Source organism: Gracilinanus agilis, chromosome 2 (genome assembly GCF_016433145.1).
Source record: "Gracilinanus agilis isolate LMUSP501 chromosome 2, AgileGrace, whole genome shotgun sequence".
NCBI classification, from domain to species: Eukaryota; Metazoa; Chordata; class Mammalia; order Didelphimorphia; family Didelphidae; genus Gracilinanus; species Gracilinanus agilis.
In genome coordinates, this window is record NC_058131.1 from 332,333,493 (window position 1) to 332,356,058 (window position 22,566).

General features: G+C 41.7%; 1 protein-coding gene across 1 annotated transcript in view; it reads left to right on the top strand.

Annotated features, from left to right (window-relative positions):
- AKNA (AT-hook transcription factor) overlaps positions 1-22,566 on the top strand; it is a 65,430-nt gene that overhangs the window by 4,240 nt on the left and 38,624 nt on the right. Inside the window, exons 2-7 of the mRNA XM_044659775.1 lie at positions 3,768-5,059; positions 6,126-6,200; positions 12,947-13,103; positions 16,166-16,323; positions 17,037-17,096; positions 19,592-19,719. Coding sequence (XP_044515710.1) covers positions 3,768-5,059; positions 6,126-6,200; positions 12,947-13,103; positions 16,166-16,323; positions 17,037-17,096; positions 19,592-19,719 — 1,870 coding nt within the window. The remainder of the gene's footprint in view (positions 1-3,767; positions 5,060-6,125; positions 6,201-12,946; positions 13,104-16,165; positions 16,324-17,036; positions 17,097-19,591; positions 19,720-22,566) is intronic.

The following is a 22,566-nucleotide window of genomic DNA, read 5'->3' on the forward strand; positions in this document are numbered from 1 at the left end:
GGAAGGAAGAGGAAGGAAGGAAGGAAGGAAGATATCACTGAAGATCCTCTTCCCCAAAGAACTTTCATTTATGTGGTTATTATCTCTATCAATATTTGCCAAATTGGAAATTAAAACATCTTATTATTATGAAAATAGTCTTGATATTGAGACACCTGTCCTTCTCCAAGTCAAGGGTCTCGGAGACTCCCAGGGATCCTCCACTACACTAGCTGATCTCTAAGCTTCCTTCTGGTTCCAATGCTCTATGACCTGTAGGGGGAAATGAAATTATCTGATGTTTGAAACAGAAGCTGTGGCTATTGGGAATCCTGCCTGGAGCTCTCCAACACTGCCTTCCACTGCTTCTGAAAGCAATGGAATCAAAGCCATTTGGCCACTGAATACTCCTGACTGATGTCATGGCCCGTGACAGTGGAGTCTGTGTCTCCAGCTGCTCCAGTTGGAGAGTGATAAAGTCAGTTCTGGGAGCTGATCTCCATTTGCAGCTGTCTCTTGTGTCTCTTTTCAGACTAGCCTCAGGAGAGAAGAGCTGATGCTAGGGGAATCTACCTGGCAGAAAGGCCCAACAAAGTGTGAGTCCTCTTGGCTACTTTGGTCCAGTCTTGTATTTACTTCCCCTCATCATTCTTTCCCTTCCTTTCAATTCACATGCTTCCTCTCTTTTTCTCTTGTTTTATTCTTTGGGGAGTTTTAAAAAGGAGCATGCCATAGGAGAAAGACCCTAGGAGTTTGGAAGATCTAGGTTCTAATTAAGACTTGCTGTTTTGGAGCCATGAGCAGATGCCTTCCCTGTTCACCCTCTGTAAAATTAGGAGTTTGTACTATACGTAAGAAACAGGGTTTCTTAAATTTCTAATTCTATGAATTAATACAAATCCTTGATGGCCATGGGATTGGAGTGGTGGAAAATTTTTTAAGATTGGAAGCAATGAGGTGGCTCAGTGGATTGAGAGATACCCCTAGAGAAAGGAGATTCTGGGTTCAAATCAGCCCTCAGATACTTCCTAGCTGTGAGAACCCTGGGCAAGACACTTATTTCCCCCCTCCCATTGCCTAGCCTGTACCTCTCCTGCCTTTGAACCAATGCATGGTATTGATTCTAAGACAGAAGGTAAGGATTCAAAAAAAAGAAAGCTTAAATGAAAAAAAAAGAGTTATTGTTGTGAGGTTAATACATTTTCATATATTGAAATACATATTTTATATAAATATATTTAAAAAAAAAATTTTATATATTTCACACATATTTTAATATATTTAACATATTAACAAGATATTAAAATATATTTCATATATTTGCTTGAAGTGGGGCATCCTTGTAAACATGAACATTCCTCTTTCATTGTGTCTCCCCTGAAGGAAGGATGGTTGGGTGCTGAGAAGAACAGTCATGTGACCCCTCTCAAGCCTAAACAGATAGCACTGAAATGAAGGGACACAAATGATGCCATTTTCTGCCTACCCTGCTGCCCTTCTGGGCCTCCTTCATCAAAATTCCAAACATGGCCAGATTCGTGGCGTTAACTTCCTAACCTGAAAGGTGCTGCAGTCTCTTGGCTCATCCACTGAATGGCTATGTAACCCCTAGGCAAGTTTTTTCTTTCTGGGTTTCAGATTTCCTCTTTCAAATGAGGAACTTAGGTTAGTATCTTAGGTCTCCTCTAATTTTAGTGGTCTCTAGTGACTCAGCAAGGGAATCCGGTTACATGCTGAAAATGTTAGTTGGTAAAATTCCGCACACATTAGCACCAGGGGTTAAATAACAAGCAAACCATCCTAAAGTAAGAGATAAGTCAAAGTGAATAAAAATAAAAATGCATTTTAAAATATCACTAGTTAGTGTTGGTGGGTAAAGCAAACTTTCTACTTAAGGGACCTGGCATTCTCTCCATTCTCCTGCAAACTCCAAGAAAATCTATTTTAACAAGCTATATTAAAAAATTTAGGTTTGGCTCTTGCAATTTCAACTCATTTAAGTGAAATTTAATGTCACCACCTCCAAGGACCACACTCTTCACTAGTCATTTTGTAAATTCACTCTTACGGACTAATAACATATCAGCTAGATCATCATACATTTACATCTAAAATTATGTGCCATTGGATATATAGTGCACTTTTAAAAATGGGTACATGGCATGTGAATTGAATGCTTGTAGAACTGGATTGATTTTTTTAAGGGTTCTTTCTTCTAGTAAAATTTTGACTACTGAACAATACATTCCAGTTTCTTCCAAGTTCTTTTGGGGAGTTTATCTGTGTCTGATAGCAGACAATTTACTTTTGGATTTCTGTTTAACCTGCTTTTGAGAATTCCAAATTACTAAATGGAGATTGAACTTGAATTTGCAAGTTAATCAATTCATCATTAGTTATTTATCTTATGCTTGCATTATTTTCTCTTTTTTGGTTATTTATTCAAAGATATTTTGTTTTCCCAATAACATGCAATAACGATTTTTAGCATATTTTCCAAAATTTTAAGGTCCAAACTGTCTCCTTCTCTCCCTCCTCTCAGAGATGGTAGACAGTTTGATCTGGACTATACATGTATTATCATGTGAAATATACTTCTATATTGGTAATTGTTATAACAGAATAGTAATATAAAACCAAAACCTCAAAATAAAACCATAAACAAACTAATGTGAAAGATACTATGCTTTGATCTGCCTCTGACTCCAACGGTTTTTTCTCAGGAGGTGAATAGCATTCTTTGCATAAGTCTTTCAGAATTGTCCTGGATCATTGTATTGCTGAGAGTAGCTAAGTCTTTCACAGCTGGTCATTCCATAATATTGCTGTTTCTCTACTTATTTCACTCTGCATCAGTTCATGTAGATCTTCCTAGCTTTTTCTGAAATCATCCCTGCTCATTGTTTCTTTAGCAAGATAGTATTCCATCACAATCATACATCCAATTGATGGGCATCCCTTCAATTTCCAATTCTTTGCCACCACAAGAAGACCTTCTACAAATATATTTGTATAGGTAGATCCTTTCCTTTTTTTATGATCTCTTTGGTATACAGACCCAGTAGTGGTATTACTGGATGAAAGGTTATGCACAGTTTTATAACCCTTTGGGCATAGTTCTAAATTTCCCTCCAAAATAGTTGGATCAGTTCACAACTCCACCAACAATGCATTAATATCCCAATTTTGCTGCCTCCTCTCCAATATTTATCACTTTCCTTTACTCTCACATTAGCCAATCTGATAGGTGTGAGTTTGCATTGTTTTTACTTATTTTATTAATCAATTATTTATTATTTTCACTTATTACTTCACTCATTGTTTTCACTTTCTAGAAGAGGAAACTGAGATCCCATATAGCAGGGTGTTTTAGTAAAAGCACTGGACTTGGGATCAGGAGACTTCTGTCTTGACTCCAATACCACTTACTTATAAGTTGGGGAAAGACCTTTAACTTCTTTGCCAGATTCAGTTTCCTCATGCTTGTGCTGCCTCCATGTCAGGGCCATTTTAAGGGAAACATTTTGTAAACCTTAAAGCCCACTAAAGCAGGTATTTCATTAGTGATTTATCTAATGCGTGCATTATTTTTCTCTTTGGGGTGTTATTTATTGATTCAAAGATACTTTGTTTTCCCAATTACATGTAATAACAATTTTCAACATATATTTTCTGAAATTATAAAATCCAAATTGTCTCTCTCCCTCCCTTCCCTCCTCCCTCTCAGAGATAGTAAGCAATTTGATCTGAGTTTAGTTTAGTAATACATGTTACTACTATTATTCCAGATGATGAAAACGAACTGGAGGATGTAGGGAGCCAAGAAAACTCCAACTCTTCTCTTTATGGGTCCTTTCAGCAAGACCATCAGCTGGACATGGCTGAGGATGGACTCCGCAGAGCCAGCAGGGATTTCCTAGAACTGCAGAGAACTGAGTACCCTGGTAAAGGCTGCCCACAAAGCGTGTATAAGCGTCAGTTCAGTTCTGACTATAGCATCAGCCCCACAAGTCTAGGAGAGGCTCAGGGTGCATCCGAAGGGTCACATTATGGGCAAGAGGAAGACAGGCTCTCAGGCCACTTTGACATCAGCCTGTACCCCACCAGTGCCCCCACTGGGCATAACCTGAGAGCAGGTTCTGTGGGATCAGCAGACAGCATGCCCAAGAGGATTGGTCAGTTTGGCGACAGCTCGGAGTATCCCACCAGTGCTCCTGCCAACCTGAAATCAGGTTCTGTGGGATCGGCAGACAGCGTGCCCGAGAGCATCGATCTGTTTGGCGACAGCTTGGGGTACCCCTTTGAGTCAGAGACAGCTTCATCTTTGGATGATGTCCACCTGAGGAGTCCCCGAGTTGAGTCCCCCCAGGACCACTTCCTAAGCCCTCTGTCCTCCGAGGGACAGCAGCATCCTTCAAGTGCCGATGACAAGATGAACTCTCATTCTTCTCATGAAGAGAGCTCCGGTAGCCTTATGGGAGCTGTCACCCAGACAGGGCTTATATCCCCTCAGGACTTCTCAAACTCTAACGCCCAGATCCCCCACAGCCCCGGCTATAAGTTTGGGAGGGAGGGGCCCATTTCTTCCCCTTTTCGATATAGGGGAACCCAGCCCTTGGACCAAATTCAAAAACCCAAGAAGTCAATGCTTCATTCCCAATTCAGTGATTCATTCTGCAACTTCAGTCCCCCGAAAAATAGCACCCCAAAAGGGCTGAACCAGTCCAGGACTCCCAATTCAGGGGCCGTGCCTGCCCACTCCTCATCTGAAATCTCCAAGTATGGCAGGGGGCAGCTGAACTACCCATTGCCTGATTTCTCTAAGGTGGAGGCCAAAGTACGATTCCCTAAAGATGAGGAGAGCTACCGCCCTCCCAAGGGAAGGGGCCGCTCCAGGCAGCTCCAAGGATCTACCAGACCTCTGGTCTTCAAGTCCCCTGCTGAGATTGTCCGGGAGGTGCTGCTCAGCAGTGGGGATGGATCCTCTCAGAAGACCTCTTTTCCTTCCTATCCCGTGGCCAAGGTGCCCCAGGAATTCAGGACACCTCAGCAGGCTACAGAGCTGGTGCAGCAGCTGCAGGTAACTAGTCTGGGCTCCCCGGTGGCTGGGGAGGCAGCCTCATTGCCAGAGGATTGCCGTGTCTGCCTGCCCCTCACACAAAGGTCCCTTCTGTCTCTATTCCTCCATGACTCCAACTTGAATTTTATTCAACGATTTTCTTGTTAAATTTTATTCGACAAATATTATAAACTGGATATGTGCATGTCACTTAGTGATCATGCTTTTAAACAATCAACATTCTGAGATCTCGGGGGTCCAGTCAGCCATCTGGGCATATGTTCATTTGGTTTCCCTGGGACCCACATTAAAGCTACCAAATTTAAATGAAATCAACCAAAACAAATGATGTTTGTTTTTAAATTTTTTAATTTTTTAAATATTTTTTATTTTTAAGTTTTAATTTTTTATTTAAAAATTTTTTAATTTAAAATTTTAAGTTTTCAATTTTTTTAAGAAAATAAAAATTTTTTTATTAAAAATAGTTTTTAAACTCTTATCTTCCATCTTAGAATCAATACTGTATGTTGGTTCCAAGACAGAAGAACAGTAAGGGCTAGGCAATGGGGAGTTAAATGATTTGCCCAGGATCACCCAGCTAGGAAACATCTCAGACCAGATTTGAACACAAGACCTGGATCCCATCTCTAGGGCCGGCTCTCAATCCACTGAACCACCCTAGGTGCCCCCATGATGGAGAATGACTAAAGCATTATTTCTTAATTGATGGGGATAGAGGGCTGATGTCAATGCCAGAAGGACCTGGATTCAAAGACTGTCTAAGACTCATATTAGTGTGTCTGTGGACAGGTCGCTTAATCTCTCGATACCCCAGGCATCGAGACTCTAAAGGGCAGAAAGGAAGCCAGGCTGCATTGGTAGGAGTCCCTTAACTGGAAGCTCTTTGCACAAATAAAATCACAGATCCAGTGAACATTTCAAGAATTGAGAAATGGTCAGCGCCCCCTCGAATTGTGTGACTAGTCAGTTAGGGAGTGTCTGTTGTGATGCTATGAGAGACAGGGACCACCATGTCCATTTGGAGCCCAGCCTAATAGATGTCCAACTGTGCTGCCTTTCCCCACAGGAGGACTACCACAAACTGCTCACCAAATACGCAGAGGCCGAGAACACCATCGACCAGCTGCGGCTTGGAGCCAAGGTACCAAACTGAGATCCCTGGAATTGTGTTCTGCAGGCGACCCTGGCTGATCTGGGCAGAGGTGACATTCCTGGTTCTTTGGGGAGAAAAGTGACCTGTCCAGGGAGAGTCTGACCAGTGTCCACTCCCAGAAAGGACATTGCTCTCTAAATCGGAGATGGCAGTGTGCTAGAATGATGGCCACTGTTTCTAAAGCTCTTTGAGGTATAAAAAAAGCATTTTATAAATATCTCATTTGATCTTCAAGGTAACTCAGTGAGGTACATGTTCTTGTTTATCCCCATTTTAAAAGTCAAGAAATTGAGGCACACAAGTCAAGTCACTTATCTAAGGTCACGCCGCTTGTGAGTGCCTGAGAATGGATTTGAATGCAAATCTTCCAGATTTGGGGGTCAGTGCTCTATCCACTGAGCCACCCCAGCTGTCTACTGGAAAGAACGCTGAGTCGTGAGCCAGGAGGCCCGAGTCCTCATCCCAGCTTTCCTCTAACTCAGTCACTTCATTTCTCTGAACGTAAATGGGGATATTAATATCTACCCACCCCTATCTCACATGGTTATCACAAGGACTCAGTGAGTTGAAACATCATTCGAAATGCTTTGGGAATTAAGAAGTGAGAATAAGTTTATTATTTGTATGATTTTTTTCCCAAAGGAGAGGCAGCTCTAGAATCTCTATCCAAGTGCCTCTTATATACTCTTTCTACAGAACATCAGGCTCCTCCTTCACTCAGTTGGGCTGGAGAATGAGCACGAGAGCACTAGAGTTGGTGTCAGGGTTCAAATCTGGACTTTGTTGCTCACGGACCTGTGTGACCCTGAGCAAATCATTTAGCTTCTTTGGCCTTGATTCAGCCATCTATCAAGTGAGGGCCGCTTCTGCTTGAAATCCTATGATTCTGTGTGGAATTGCCTGTCAGAGGGATCACATCCCCTGCCCCCACATCTCTTTCTCTTTGCAGGTTTGCATTTTGCATTTTGAGGCTTCCTCTTTCTGGGTTTTACTTCACTGTGGCTAAGGAACTAGAGCTAGAGGAGAGGAAACTGAGCTCTGTTGTAACCTCTGATGGTTTCCTGCCTTTATCCCCCCTGCCCCAGATACTCTTTCTAATTTGGGGCCACAGACATGGGCAGGAGCTGGGGCCTGTTTCTCTTTCCAGAGCAGGGCCCCAGCCTGTTTAATAGCTGAGATCCAGGCCTCTCTCCGGTCTACCTACCCTAATGTGGCCTTTTGTTTGAATCCAAATGGGAGGACCCAAGTTACTCCCATTTGTTCCACTTTGCTTCTAAAGCATCTGGACTTTTGAAATGTTGTGTAAGTGGGGAAAGCTGGGTAGCTCAGTGGATTGAGAGCCAGGCCTGGAGAAGAGAGGTCCTGGGTTCAAATCTGGATTCAGATACTTCCTAGCTGTGTGGCTCTGGACAAGTCACTTAACCCTCATTGCCCAACCCTTACCACTTTTCTGTGTTGGAGCCAATATACAATATTGATTCTAAGATAGAAGGTCAGGGTTAAAAAAAACACAAAAGAAAAGAAAATGTGTGAGTGAAGGTGAAGCAAGATAAGACCCAGGGACAGGGTTGTTTCATGGGGAAATTGCTATAAGAGGAGACAGAGACCTGGGTTCTTGTCTCCCATTTACCACTAACTTGGGCTAATCACTTAAAACTTCAGGTCTCTGTTTTGTCATCTGAGAATAGTTTTCCTCACCCAATCTTATGAGGATAAGAAGAGCTATCTTTCCTATTTTTAGGACTGGGTGAGATGGTATTTGGGAAGGAACCTTGGGGGTTTGCCACTAGACCATAGCAGTCCTTGTTATTTGGGGAGAAAGAATGGCACATTCTTAAATTGAAGGCCCAGGGGATCTTGGGATGGGCTATTTTCCACATAGTCCCAACGAGCAGCATCCAAACTTAGTGTTCCATTAGAGAAACAGGCCTCACCTCCCAGAAACTGAGATGGACTGTTTAGGAGTCCTGAGTACAGGACCAAGTACAGGGCATCTCTCTGCAGCTCCAGCCAGGCTCCTCTTTCTAATTCTGCCAAGTATCACCGAAAACCCCTGTTCTCCAAGTGTGGTAGCTTTGCTATTGCTCTCCACATCCCCACCATTCTGGCTCTGTGCATGTCCTCCTCATCTTGTCCCATATGTACGGAAGCTAAGTCAACCAGAAGGGCCCAAATAAAAGGGAGAAAAAGGAAACAAATGTAGGAATAATTTATATGCATATCTCACTTTAGGTCTGCAAAGGGCTTTTCCAGTGTCAATCTCATGAGACGGAGATGTAACATGAAGCACTGGGGTGACATTTACTTGAAAAACTGCACAAAACAAAGGAGCAGTACTGCTGAAATGATATTATAATGACTTCTACCTATCAATGTTGACTTGTTCCTGTGATCTCTGGCCTAGGCACATCTGACAGCTTAGGGAATGATCTAGAAGGCCTAGGCAAAAATGCTATGGTCCTTGTGACACAGAGAGACCATCACTGAATTCTTACTATATATCGTATCTAAAGACCTCCAGTCCATTGCAGTACAGGCCACTGCATATAGATCAGTGGTTCTCAAACTTTTTTGGCCTACCACTCCCTTTCTAGAATAAATATTACTTAGCACCCCTGGAAATTATGAAACTATTTATTGAACTCAGAATAGAATGTAATACAAAAAAATTGTGACCATCACCGCCCCCCTGGATCAGTGCAGCACCCACCACAGGGTGGTGGCGCCCACTTTGGGAATCACTGCTCTAGAGACATATTTACCAGAGAGAAAGACAAGCATAGACATACAGAGAAGTCCCCTCCAAGTAACAGAAACTCTCCAGAACTGTACTTTAAAAACACACACACACACACACACACAGAGGTTTCATTTTGCTCTCCTTCTGATAATATAATTAGCTCTGTAGTAGGAGACACTGTTTAGAAATATCAGCCCAGCAGTCTGGGCTAGCTTTGGTTTTATAAACACACTAAGAATGAATGAGAGTCAAGGTATGGTGGCTCAGTAATCTCAGCTACTGGATAGGCTTTGGCTTTTGTATCTCTTGGGCTCCAAGCTGCAGTGGATTAAGCCAGTCTGGGGTCTGCATTAATATGGTGAGCCCCAAAGAGCAATAGGTCACCATGTATCCTAAGGAGGGGTAAACCAGGCTAAATTGGAAATGAAGCAGGTCAAAACTCTGATCACAGTGGGATTGGACCCATGAGTAGTCACTGCACTTTCAACTTTGGCAAGATGGGGAGAGGTGAGAGATGAAGAGAAAGAGGGGTAGAGAGACAGAAACAGACAGAGGGAAAAGGTGGAGGAGGAAAGAGGAAGGAAGGAAGAAAGGGAAGGAAGGAAGGAAAAGGAGGAAAAAAGGAAGGAAAGGGAGGAAAGGAAGGAAGGAAAGGGAGGAAAGAAAGAAAAGGAGGGAGAAAGAAAGAAAAGGAGGGAGGAAGAAAGAAAGGGAGGAAAGAAAAAGAACGGAAGCAAGGAAAGAAGGGAAGAAGGAAAGAAAGGGAGGAAGGAAGAAAGAAAGAAAAAGGAGGAAGGAAAGAAAGAAAGAAAGAAAGAAGGAAAAAGAAAGAAGAAAGAGAAAAGAGAAGAGATGCTAATGCCTTTATTAGTTATTTGTGACAACTGCTGCCTTCCTATTGTACACATCAGTTGTCTTCCTGATCATGGTATCAGTGACCCTTCTAACTTTCTAAGTCTTTCAAATGTCAGGTGTGGTTCCTGGGAAGAACCCACTGTTGTAAATGTTCCACATTTGTACTTGATGTACTTGGCCTCTTACTGGTTTCTGCTCATAGGGCATAGCCCAGACCCACTAGTGAGGCCCTGTTTTAAAAGGAGGCAGCTGTTCAGGGACACAGATGTGGGAGTTTTTCAGATCTCTCACCCACACCACCTCATCTCTTTTTAATTTTTTTCATCTGAATCCATATTGGTTTTTTTCTTTTGTGTAAAACCTTTCTCTTTGATCAGCCAGACAAGGGGTTGGGGGTGGGGTTGGGGCCTGAAGAGCCCTGGTTTCTGTACAATTTGCTAGCCACTTCCCAGATTCTTTACATCAGCTTGGTGGGGTGAGGAGGGGGGGGCAACCCTCCCTTTTCCTTCCTTACTATAGGACTAAAGGAGTACAGGGACAAGGGCAAGAGATGCTGAAGAAATGGTCCAGGGCCCCACATCCTCCAGTCCCACATCCCTCTCACAATCCCTAGGGATTTGTGTTACCACAAATAGAGAAGCCAGAGCTTTGCAGCAGGAACTGCCCCTTGGGTAGCTCAAGATCACCAATAGAAGTGAGGGGCGACTGGTCTCACAGAGAGAGGGAGGGTGAGCAGATGGCGGAGGGGATTATTAAAATCCAGCTTTGTTCTCCATCAAGCCCCACAAGGGGGGAGGGAGAGGGGAGCCAAGCATCTCTAATGATCTACACCACTTTGGAATAGGCTTTCCAGAGGAACGTGAAGAGCAGCTTAAATAGGGACTCTGCCAGAAGAGAGGCTGCCTTTGTGGGGTGCTCCCCTCAGCATTAGCAGAATGAATCCAAAAAACAGTCCACATCCTGACCCAGGTAGACGTGGTGAGACAAGGAAGCAAAAAGATTGGCCCACTTTTTGTTTGGTTTTTACACAAACAGATAAATGCGATGCTTTGAAAAGAGGCCTGGATTTGTAGTTGGAGGACCTTTAAGTCTGGGCTCTGCCACCTGTGTGACTTCGGGCAAGTCACTCAACTTGTTTGACTTTCAGTTTCCTCATTTGTAAAATGAGGGAGATGGTCTGGATGAACTCTCAGGTCCCTACTAATTCCAGATCCCAAGGTCTAGATGAGTGGTTCCCAAACTTTTTTGACCTACTGCCCCCTTTCCAGAAAAAAATATTACTTTAGCGCCCCCTGGAAATTATGAAACTATTTATTGAACCCAGAATAGAATGTAATATAAAAAAAGTGTGGCCATCACTGCCTCCCTGGATTGCTGCAGCACCCACCAGGGGGCAGTAGCGCCCACTTTGGGAATCATTGGACTAGAACATGCATCCAAAGGCGTATCTTCTTCTTCAATCAGCCATCTTGGCAGGCCCTCTACTTATATGTGGATACACAATGTGGATGCGACTGCTCCAAACATATCTAGACTCCTCTTAGGGGGCTGCTTTCAGATTGTCCAGTTGACACCCACAATAAGGCAGGCCCCGTTATTTTATTGCCACACTTTGTTTTAGACCTTAAACTGCACAGCTCAAGGTGGATTGCCCACCCTCTTCCCCTAACATTCTTGTGAAAACTTTTTGGTTGAATTCTCAGAATCGGAACCAGCTTCAAAGTGGGGAGATGAGACATCATTGGAGCTATTCAAGGGTCTTATAGGCTCTGCAGGTCATTCCTAAAGAGGAGTTCCCGTAATAGCTTGGGTAATGGGAACCTCTTTGGAATATGCATTATGTAGGTTCCCAGGAAGACCAATTTGAAAGGGACAGCATCAGGTTTGACTTCTAAGCTTCGCTCAGCTTGAAACAAACAAACAAAAAACCATACACACGTACATACACACTCAAAACTAATTGTATTATGATGAGGAAAGTCATCATATGTTGATGGTGATGATAGATAGCTAACTTTATATGTATATATATTTGTGTGTGTGTATATAATTTATATATATATTTATATATAGTTTATAAAGTGCTTCATAGCCATTAATGATAACTGGCTTCATAGAGTGTCTTTATATAGGTTTACAAAGCACTTTATACACATTATCTCAGTTGAGGCTTGCAACAACCCTGTGAGGTAGCTATTATCCCATTTTTCTAGATGAGAAGGCTGAGATACAAGAAGTGGAGTGACTTATCCATGGGCAAACAATAACTATTAGAGGCAAAATTTGAATTTAGATCATTCTGACACAAACATATATATATATACATTTATATTATATATTATATTATGTTGCTTCTCAATCTCTTTTGAGCTTTCTCTTTGTCCCTCAAAAGAGCTCTGTAAAGTAGGTAGTTCAAGTAGATATCGTCCTCATTTTGTTTTTTAGAAACCCTCATCTTCCATCTTGGAATCAATACTGTGTATTGGTTCTAAGGCAGAAGAACAATAAGGGCTAGGCAAAGGAGCGTTACATGACTTGCCCAGGGTCACACAGGTAGGAAGTGTCCAAAGACAGATTTGAACCCATGACCTCCCATCTCTAGACCTGGCTCTCAATCCACCAAACCACCTAGTTGGTTGCCCTGGTTGCCGTTTTATAGATGAAGAAACTGAGACTCAGATAGGGAAAACAACTTGCCCAAAGCCCATCTTCTTTTTTCCTTAGAAAATCAACCTTATGTATCAAAGGTTCAGTGTTAGAGTTGTAAAGAGTCCTAGAAATAATCTAACCCAACTCCTTCATCTTAAAGATAAGGATTCTAGTGGTCAAGGGGATTTCCCAGGATCCTTTAGTAAATTAGTGATTAGTAATTCATTAGGAATTAATGCCAGTGAGTTAGCTGCAGAGCCAGAATTCCAAGTGTTGGTCTTCTGACTCTCTCTAGTGGTCTTTCCTTGGCACTGCATTCTTTTTCCTCCTGCTCCCAGAGGCTTGGGTGCTGCTTATGCAGCTCCCCATTTTCAGGGTTAATCAGTTCTTTAAGGTATGAGATGGCCGCAGCTTCCCTTTGGCTTGCCTCCTTCCTTCGCTGATCCTGATTTGTCACAGCTGTGCCTCTGTCTTCCTATCGTCTTCACAGGTGAACTTGTACTCGGATCCGCCCAAGCCCAGCCGTGGCATTCAGATGGGGACCATGCCCCTTGGGACCAAGGTCATGTCCTTCACCATTCCCCAGGCGAGGGTGGCAGAATGGCAGTCAACCCCCAGCGCTGGCTCACGGACTTTGTTGGACCCACGTGAGTCTGGGAGGGGGGAAAGGCGGAACTGTGGAAGTTAAAGCTCAGAAGCGCTTTGCATTGTCCCTCAATGTCCCAGTTATCCATCTAGTAGTAAGAACTGTCATATGGACCATTGGCTCTACATCTATGAAGGAGATTGAACGGGCAAAAGGAAGATAAAAACGGGAAGGAGACCCCCAAATCCCAAGGACCCTGGTCATACTTGATAACATACCATTACCATTACTTTCCTGCCACTAATAGGTTCAAAGAATTAGAGCTAAAAGGACCCCAGAGAGATTATCTTTTCTAGGCCCATCATTAAACAGAAAAGAAAACTGAGGCTCAGAGATGGAAAATGACTTGCCCATGGTTACATGGGTTCAAACCAAAGTCTTCCATTTATAATTCCCTGGAATTTCCTCTTCCAAAAATACCCTCTCTGCTTTCCGTCAAATTCATTATCTTCTTTAAAAAGCAGTTCAAGGGGCAGCTAGTATGGCTCAGTGCCTAGAGTCAGGCAGTCCTGGCTTCAAATCTGGTCCTAGACACTTTCTAGCTGTGCGACCCTGGGCAAGTCACTTAACCCCCATTGCCTAGCCCTTACTTCTCTTCTGCCTTGGAACCAATACTTAATATAGATTCTAAAATAATAGGTAAGGACTTAAAAATTATTTTTTATAAATATTTCAAAGTAGCACCTAAATACCACAGTGGATGGATAGGGTGCTGGAGAGAATAAGACCTGAGATCACATCCAGCATCAGATGGTGTCACATTAGCTGTGTGATGATGGGTAAGTCACTTGGTCTACATCTCCCTCAGTTTCCTCAATTGGAAGACAGGAATAATAATAACACCTACCTCCCAGAGGATAAATGATGTCATATTTGCAAAGTGCTTTGTGAACCTTAAAGCTTATATATAAATATGATATTTATATATATAAATGCTAGCTATTATTATCATTATTATAAACTTAATAATGAAACCTCAATATAGCTCCATGATAATAAGCCCTCCTCATCACAGAATTTCAGGTCGAAGAGGCTCCAAGCTATTTGATCCTAGACAAGTCACTTAACCCCCATTGCCTAGCCCTAATTGCTCTTTTGCCTTGGAACCAAAACACAGCCTTTATTCTAAGATAGAAGCTAAAGGTTTGTTGTTTTTTTTAAGGGAGGGGACTCCAAAGTCCATCTAGTTCAACCCATACCAGAATAAGATGCCCCCATGCAGCATACCTGCCAAAGAGTTATCTAGCTTTTGCTTGAAGGTTTCCAATTGTAAAGATTTAAAATTAATATACAATAAGTATTATATTTTATAAAGTTTATTAATAATGACTAAAGTAAAAAAAGCTAGCTAACCAAGCTGTGGTCATGAGGAAAAAAGAAAGAGGGAGGAGTTGTAGAACTATATAAACAATAACGTGAGGATGCAAACGTGGGGGCGCAGGGAAGGGAATGGTGGGAGATGAGAGGAATTCTGGGGAATGTAGTTCAAAAGGTACAACATTTCCACTTATATACAATGAAGGAGAACCAAAGAAAATGAAGGGGAATCTATTTCTTTGTTCATGAACTTTTGTATTCTGTTAGGAGTTCAATACTTTTTAATTTGCTCACAATTACATTGTAATTATTTGCATGTAGCACCTGTCTACCTGGGAAAGTTCTCCAAAAATGTAAGGTCCTTAAAGGGAAGGGCTACTTTTTTTGAACTTTATATTTATTTTATATTTATTTTTTTATATTTTATTTTATTTTGAACTATATATTTTGAACTGTCAGCTCTGACCCTTCTCCCAGGTGTCTAGGAAAATGCTCCACATAGATGATATTAGGACCTGGCATTTGCAGTTAGAAGAGACTGTGGTTTGACTCCTAGCTCTAGCACTTAGGAGCTGTGTGACATGGGACAAGTGACTTGATTGTCCTGGGCCCCAGTTACTGTAGCTAAAAAATGAATAACTATTAGTACTAGGTCTTGAGGTTGCTGGGAGGAAGACACTTTGTGATACTTAAAATGCATGTAAATATAAATTTTATGTAAATATAATTATCTTTAAGGAACTATACTACTTGCTTGTCATTGGACAGAGATCTGCTATTAACAGTATCCAAAGTTAAGGTGATGCTTTTTAGAAGAAATAAAAACTATGCTTCTTAGCACTCTTAATTATAATAGTAGTAATTTTGTCATTGTTGTTGAGTTGTTTCAGTTGTGTCCAACTCTTCATGACCCCATTGGGGCTTTTCTTGGCATAGATACTAAAGTGATTTGCTATATCCTTCTTTGGCTCATTTTACAGATGAGGAATTGAGGCAAACAGGATGAAATGACTTGTCCAGGGTCACACAGCTAGTCTGAGGCTTTCTTTGAACTCATGAAAATGAATCTTCCAGTGCTCTATCCACTGCATCACTAGCTGCCCCTAGTAATAATTACAGCTACCATTTATATAATGATTGCTATGTGTTAAGTACTTTTACAAATATTAACTCATTTGGTCTTCACAACAGTCCTAGGAGGTAGGTGATATTGTTATCCCAATTTTACAGCCAAGGAAACTGAGGCAAACAGAGGTTAAATGACTTGTCTCACGTCATACAGCCAATAAGTGTCCGGGGTCAGATTTGAACTCAGGTCTTTGAAACTCTATTCCCAGTTCTTTATCTGCTTCACCACCTAACCCTCATTACATAGGACTAAAGACAATGTTTTATGTTTTTATGTGCATAAGTTTCCAATATGGCCAGCCCAATGACATTGATAGGAATAGCTGGGTTCCAGTGGGCCCTAGAGCTAAAGAAACTATTTGGTATTGGAACTTGAAAGTCCCTTAGATTTTCCATAATTGTATTTGGTATTGGAACTTGAAGGTCCCTTAGATTTTCCATAATTGTTGGTCTCTGGAAATGGGGTGGAAACAAGACATTCCACTTATCCCCATTCCACTTTTGGGTAGTCAGTAGGGTTGTGTAGAGGTTCCGGGCCTGCTGTACCCTCTTAGTTTGCCTTTCTGCCACAGAAAGGGCCCATCCTTCAACTTTACTTTCAACATTAATCTGTTCCAGAACTATTAGCAACTCGAGGTGATCTGATTCCACCCACAGCTGCCTCATACCCTGAGGGCCTACTGACAGATGGCCGTGGTACCTCCACTCTGAGGCCATCCCTGGGAGATCGTCTGACCCAGACACTGACCAATGAGGTGGTCAAGTTCCTAGCACAGGTGAGCTAAGTCCCAGCTATGCAGGATGTGCCAAAAGGACAGAGCAGCATAAAACAAAAGCAGAAATCTTCAAGTCCTAGAAATCCTAGAAATCCCCGAAGTCATCTCCCTCCCTGCCACCATGAAGAGCCAAATCCTAACCATCTCAGAAAACCATAGAAGGAAAGGTCTCCTGATCATTGACCAGGATGTTTAAATGACCCCGGATATCTGGAAACTCTTCCTCATAGCTAACCAATAAGAGCTGCACTTGGTAAATGTTTAGAAGTCAAAAAAAATGTATGTGCATATGCTTTTAAGTTTAATCTTCATTATTAGGACTTTCTTAAATCTGGACAAAATAATAACTCATCGATTTGCAGCAATTGCCAATTTCTGAGGTATGATGCTCACAAAGAAAATTTAACCATCTGACAAGCAGGACAGAGCTGGCTCCCACACACCCCCTGAATCTAAGCACTCATGTTGTCATTTAAGTTTATCTCTTGTTTGGGTCTCTTTGGAGATGGGTAATGGGAACTCATTGTCCTTAACCCCCATTGCCTAGCCCCTACCACTCTTCTACCATGGAACCAATACTTAGTATTAATTCTAACAGGTTTAAAGGGTTTAAAACAAACAAAAAAGTCCGAATATAAGGCTGTCATCCTGATTAATCTTCAAGAGCTATTGGCTGATGCATGTTTTTGTTGTTTTTTTTTTCCTTAATCCAGGTGGAATCTTTTGAAGGACTAGTCCAAGAAGGAAGGTTGGTACCTCAGGATCAGCTCCAGGTACCACCAGCTTCTGTTCTTCTCAGTTCAAGATTTGTCTAGAGAATCTGAGTTATAGATCTGTGTTTTATATATGAATTTGTTATTATTGTTATATTTGTAAATTACCTCTGAGCCTCCTCTTCGCTCCCTGCCCCTCTAGTTTATTATGATACATGTATATATAATCTTATATTTATATATCATTTACATATGACATAAATAATAGAAAATAGTATAAATAAAATAATATAAATGTTATACATAAAATTATAAATAATATACAATAATAAATATATTTTCATTTGGGGCAACTAAGTGGTACAGTGGATAGAGTACCAGGTCTGGAGTCAGAAAAAAAGTCAACTTCTAGAATTCAAATCTAGTTTCAGACACTTCCTAACTATGTGATCCTGGGCAAGTCACTTAACCCTGTTCGCCTCAGTTTCCTCATCTATAAAAAGAGATAGGGAAGGAAATGGCAAACCTTTCTAGTATCTTTGCCAAGAAAACCCCAACAGGAATAGTCAGGCATGCCTAAAAAATGACTGAACAAATATATACATACAAATATATCAATTATATATAAAAACAAAATTACATTTTGTATGTATTGCATATATTTCATATAAATGCATGAATGATGCAGAAATATAAAATTGCTTTTAGAGATGCATTATATATTTATGTGTAAATATATAAATTTTGTATAATATAAAATTACATTTATATATGTATTAAATATAAATATAGCAATTTTATTAATATGCATATATAATTTCTCATGTCGATGGCCATAAATATATGTATAAACATGAATGTATTCATGAGTATGTATGTGATATATATACATATGTGTCTTCATAAGTCAGTGGCCATATGAGAGTCAAAATCAGGAAAGCAAAGGCCAGAGAGCCAGCCTACCTGCCAAGGCTTTCAGGACCAGGACAGCAGCATCCATGAAGCCTTTAAGTATCTGAATCATCACCTAATTACGTAGCGTTGTCATAAAATATTAAATATAGACCAACCTGAACATGAATGGGAGATATTACAATGAGAGGGTTTTAAAATGTTAAATGTTTGAGGGGTAGCTGGGTAGCTCAGTGGATTGAGAGTCAGGCCTAGAGATGAGAGGTCCTAGGTTCAAATCTGGCCTCAGACATTTCCCAGCTGTGTGACCCTGGACAAGTCACTTGACCCCCATTGCCCACCCTTACCACTCTTCCACCAAGGAGCCAATACACAGAAGTTAAGGGTTTAAAAAAATGTTAAATGTTTGACAATATTTGGAGCACTAAGCTATTAAATGAAGTTTTGATTTGAGGGTATTGGCTTTTAAAAAAAAGTAAGGATGAAAATTGTGATTAAATAAAGCTTATAAAAATTTTTAATCAAGCATCAAGCTGCTCTGTAGTTCTGAATATTCCCTCCTCCTGTGCCCTAAGCTGCATCATGATTGGCTTTAAGCCACGGGATTGCAACCTTTCAGAAATGCATGTTAAGGTTCTCCATTCTTTGTCCCAGAAAATAAGGTTGAGGAGCAAAGAAGGAGGTGAGGGAAAATAGCTCCAGATCTCATGAGGGGCGAGAGGGGAGCCTATGCTGAGTGGAAGTGCTCTAACATGTTGAACCTCATTTATGCTGACTTGGAAAATCCAACAGGGTGCACAGAGTAAAGTCTGTCACTAACCTACCTACTGTCGAAAACTGATTTGTATTCAGCTTTGCCAACTGACTGGTATTTGACTGACCCTCTTTATCAGAGCAACTAGGAGAAGGCTTGGCTGTATCATGTTCTGGTCTCCCCACCTCCTTTTTTTGCCCTTTTGATAATAAGAACAGCCTCAATTCAATTTAACAATAATTTATTAGATGCCTCCCAAATGGGGTCACAGAGTCGAACACCATGAATTGACTAAAGAACTACAAAAAATGTGGTAGGCACTTGAGGTGGATGCTGGGGATATGAAGGCAAAAAGGAAAGAGTTCTTGCCCTCCTGCAGTTTCCATTCCCTCGGGGGGGGGGGTTGGAGTGTGAGGGGGCTCGCACATGCATGAATAAATAAATACAAAATGCACACACACACATATGGGGGCATCAGGGAAGGCTTGGTATAGAAGCTAGCACTGGAATAAAACTTTAAAGGGAATTAAGCAATTCCAAAATTGGAGGGAGTACATTCCTGGCCTGGAGGACAGGCAAAAGGGAAGAGGTTAGAGAGAAAATCTGCCTTGTGAAGAACAGCAAGAGGGACAATTTGGCTAGAATGTAAAATGAACGAGGAGGAGAAAAGTGAAATGTGATTCAGAGGTGGGATTTGAACCCAGAGGCCAGAGGCTAACCACTCTGCTATGCAATTAGAAATGGCCGAGCCCAGAGTGAATCTCATGGGCCCATGAAGACTGCCTCCATAGTTCTGTGTGACTGCTGAGACACATATGGCCCTCCCTGTGCCCGGGAGACTCCCCTGGGCTCCCGGTGCTCATGTTTCCCTGTGTTGTTCTTGCTCCAGGGCTTCTGGAGGCTGAAGGAGGAGCAGGATGCTTTGGAGAGAGCTTTTCTCTGGGCACGAGGAGAGCATAGACGTGCGCAACAGCTCCAGGCATCCGAGATACCTCCTGGTGAATTTGATCCTAACAGGTATGTGTTCGGAAAGGGAACCCTTTGCCCAAAGGATGACATCTGCTTGGTCAGTGATTTCCCCTTAAAAGTGCCTCCAAAGGTCTTGGAATTATGCCCGGGGGGGGGGGGAATTACACTTTAATCTTCAGTAATACAGAATAATCAGCAGGGAGAGTGGTGGGGACACAGGAAGCCCAATGCACTTAGGGAAAAATCCAATTTGTGGGATTTTTTTAAGAGATACAGTTTTATCCCTTTAAAGTCTCTTCTACGTTAAGATGATGTGACTCACTCTTAATAATTAAAGTGTGTGGAGCTCATGAGGAAAAATGCATTCTAGCAATATAACTTGGTACTTGTTTTGAAACTTATGGCATGAGAGTGCTTCTTAGAGCCCTGAGGGGTTAAATGAGCCTGCAAGCAATAAAGAGGCTCTGAGTTCAAGTTCTGCCTCTTGTGATTATTCCATGTGTGACTTTGATCCCTGGGCCTCACTTTAAAATCAACAAGCATTATTAAGGGGCTATTAAGTGCAGCTCAGTGTCTCATCTTTCTGAGTTCAAATCTGGCCTCAGACACTAGCTGGGTGACGATGGGAAATAACTTAACCTTATTTGCCTCCACTTCCTCATCTGTAAAGTGAGTTGGAGAAGGAAATGGTGAACCACTCCAGTATCTTTGCAAGAAAAAAAAAATTTGCTAGGTGGTGCAGTGGATAGAGTACTGGGCCTGGAGTCAGGAAGACTCTTCTTCCTAAGTTCAAATCTGGCCTCAGACACTAGCTGTGTGACCCTGGGTAAATCACTTAACCCTTTTTATCTCAGTTTCCTCTTCTATAAAATGAACTGGAGGAGGAAATGGCAAGCCACTCCAGTATTTTTGCCAGTATCTTTTTTCCCCCTTGCCATCTATCTTAGAATCAATACTTTTTTTTGGTTCAAGGTAGAAGAGCAGTAGGGACTAGACAATAGGGGGTCAAGTGACTTGCCCAGGGTCCCTCAGCTAGGAAGTGTGTGAGGTCAGATTTGAACCCAGGACTTCCCATCTCTGGGTCTGGCTCTCAATCCACTGAGCCACCTAGCAGCACTTTCTATTACTTTCTTAATTTTAGACTATCAATGAAACAATAAATCAGTACTTGCTTTGCACTATTTGGCAATTTCTTGTGTATGAATACTAAAGTTCAAAATTTAATTTAACAATTAGCTTTAGTGAGCCAGTGGGATCTGCCTCCAGAAAACCCTTGACCCTAACAAGTAATAGGATTCACTGAGCTCTTATGAAGGATTCCTACAAACTATGTGGAAAGAGACATTTGTGTCTAACACAAACATTATAATATTGCTGCTCTCTGGATAACTGGTTGACAGCCTATGTCATATGAACAGCCTATTGTTGGAAGCAAATTTCTCTCTCCATTATGTTGCCTTTTTTAACGCCATCTCTCAGTGATCTGGAGGTCAAAGACCACTGAGTAAATTCAGGTATAGATAAGCCCTCAGTGAAGGGAAGTTAAAGAACCAAAGAACCAACAAGACAGGAAACTGATTCCACAGGCACTGCCCCTCTGGGCAGCCCAGGCAAATTAAGAAACTATGATTGGTTCCTGAGATGTGACGTGAGAGAGCTAATGGGTGGAGAAGAAAATGGATTTTAAGGGGAAACCAGGAGGTCTTTGGGGTCTTCTGACTGGAGCTTTGGAGAACTGAAGGAACCATTGTCAGAGTTAGCCACAGGCCCATCATGGCGGCCAAAAAATTAGAAAGCTAAGGATCTACCTCTTTCCTACCTTTCCCTCTCTTTACTACTCCTATTACTTTGATTTAATAAAATTATTAAGCTATTATTATCAGCCTCATAATTTTAATTATTACACTATGAACATAAAATACCTAGCTGGTGAGGATACAGGTAGATTTCTGCTGCTTGGACTGGAAGGCTTAAAACAAGAGTGAGACACCTCAATGAATAGTCCAGAACCAAAGCTGATGAGGAACTGCTGCTCTCGCTACCTATATGGGAACATAAGAATGGACGTAGTGGGTCCTGATCCACTCAGCCATGGGACTCTGTTGGGCTGGAGTCACTGTGCCATGGCTGCCCCTTTCTTCTAGCTCCTTGCCAGTCTAGAACATCAGGGATTCTAGGTCTTCCTGACTTATTTGCTTTCTGAGTCCCGGGTTTCTATTCTTCTGGTGGGCCAAGCTTCATGCTTCTATGTCTATAAGACTTTTCCCCCTGTAACCTTCCTCAAGGAAGGAGCACTGAATTTGGGATCAGAGAATCCAAGGTCAAATATTGAGTCTGCCACTTATTTACTTTGTGACTTTTGGCAAGTCACTCTACTTTCTCTGGGTCTTGGTTTCCTTATCTGTAAAATGAGGTCAGACTAAATTTCCTTCTTAGTGTAGATTTTATGATTTTTACATGTTAAAAGACATTTAGTCCAAGGTAGCTCTCCGAGTCTACATTGAAAGTTTTTTGTTTTGCTTTTTTGGATTGGGCCTATGATTTCTTCAGGTTAAAGAGCTCCCGATGAGGAACTCTCTCTTCCAATAGAATACTTTCTGGGCAGCTAGGTGGCAAGCCTGGAGTCTGGAGGACCTGCTTTCAGATACTTTCTAGCTTTGTGCCTCAGGTCAAGTCATTTAACCCCATTTTGCCTAGTCCTTACCCTTTTTTTTTTTTTTAAGATTTGGATAGATACATAAATCTTTTTTTTTCTTTCTTTTTTTTTCCAAACATTTATTAATATTCATTTTTAACATGGTTACATGATTCATGCTCCTCCTTTCCCCTTCACCCCCCCCCACCCCCCCCCCCCCCCGCCGCTATGCATTTCCACTGGTTTTAACATGTGTCATT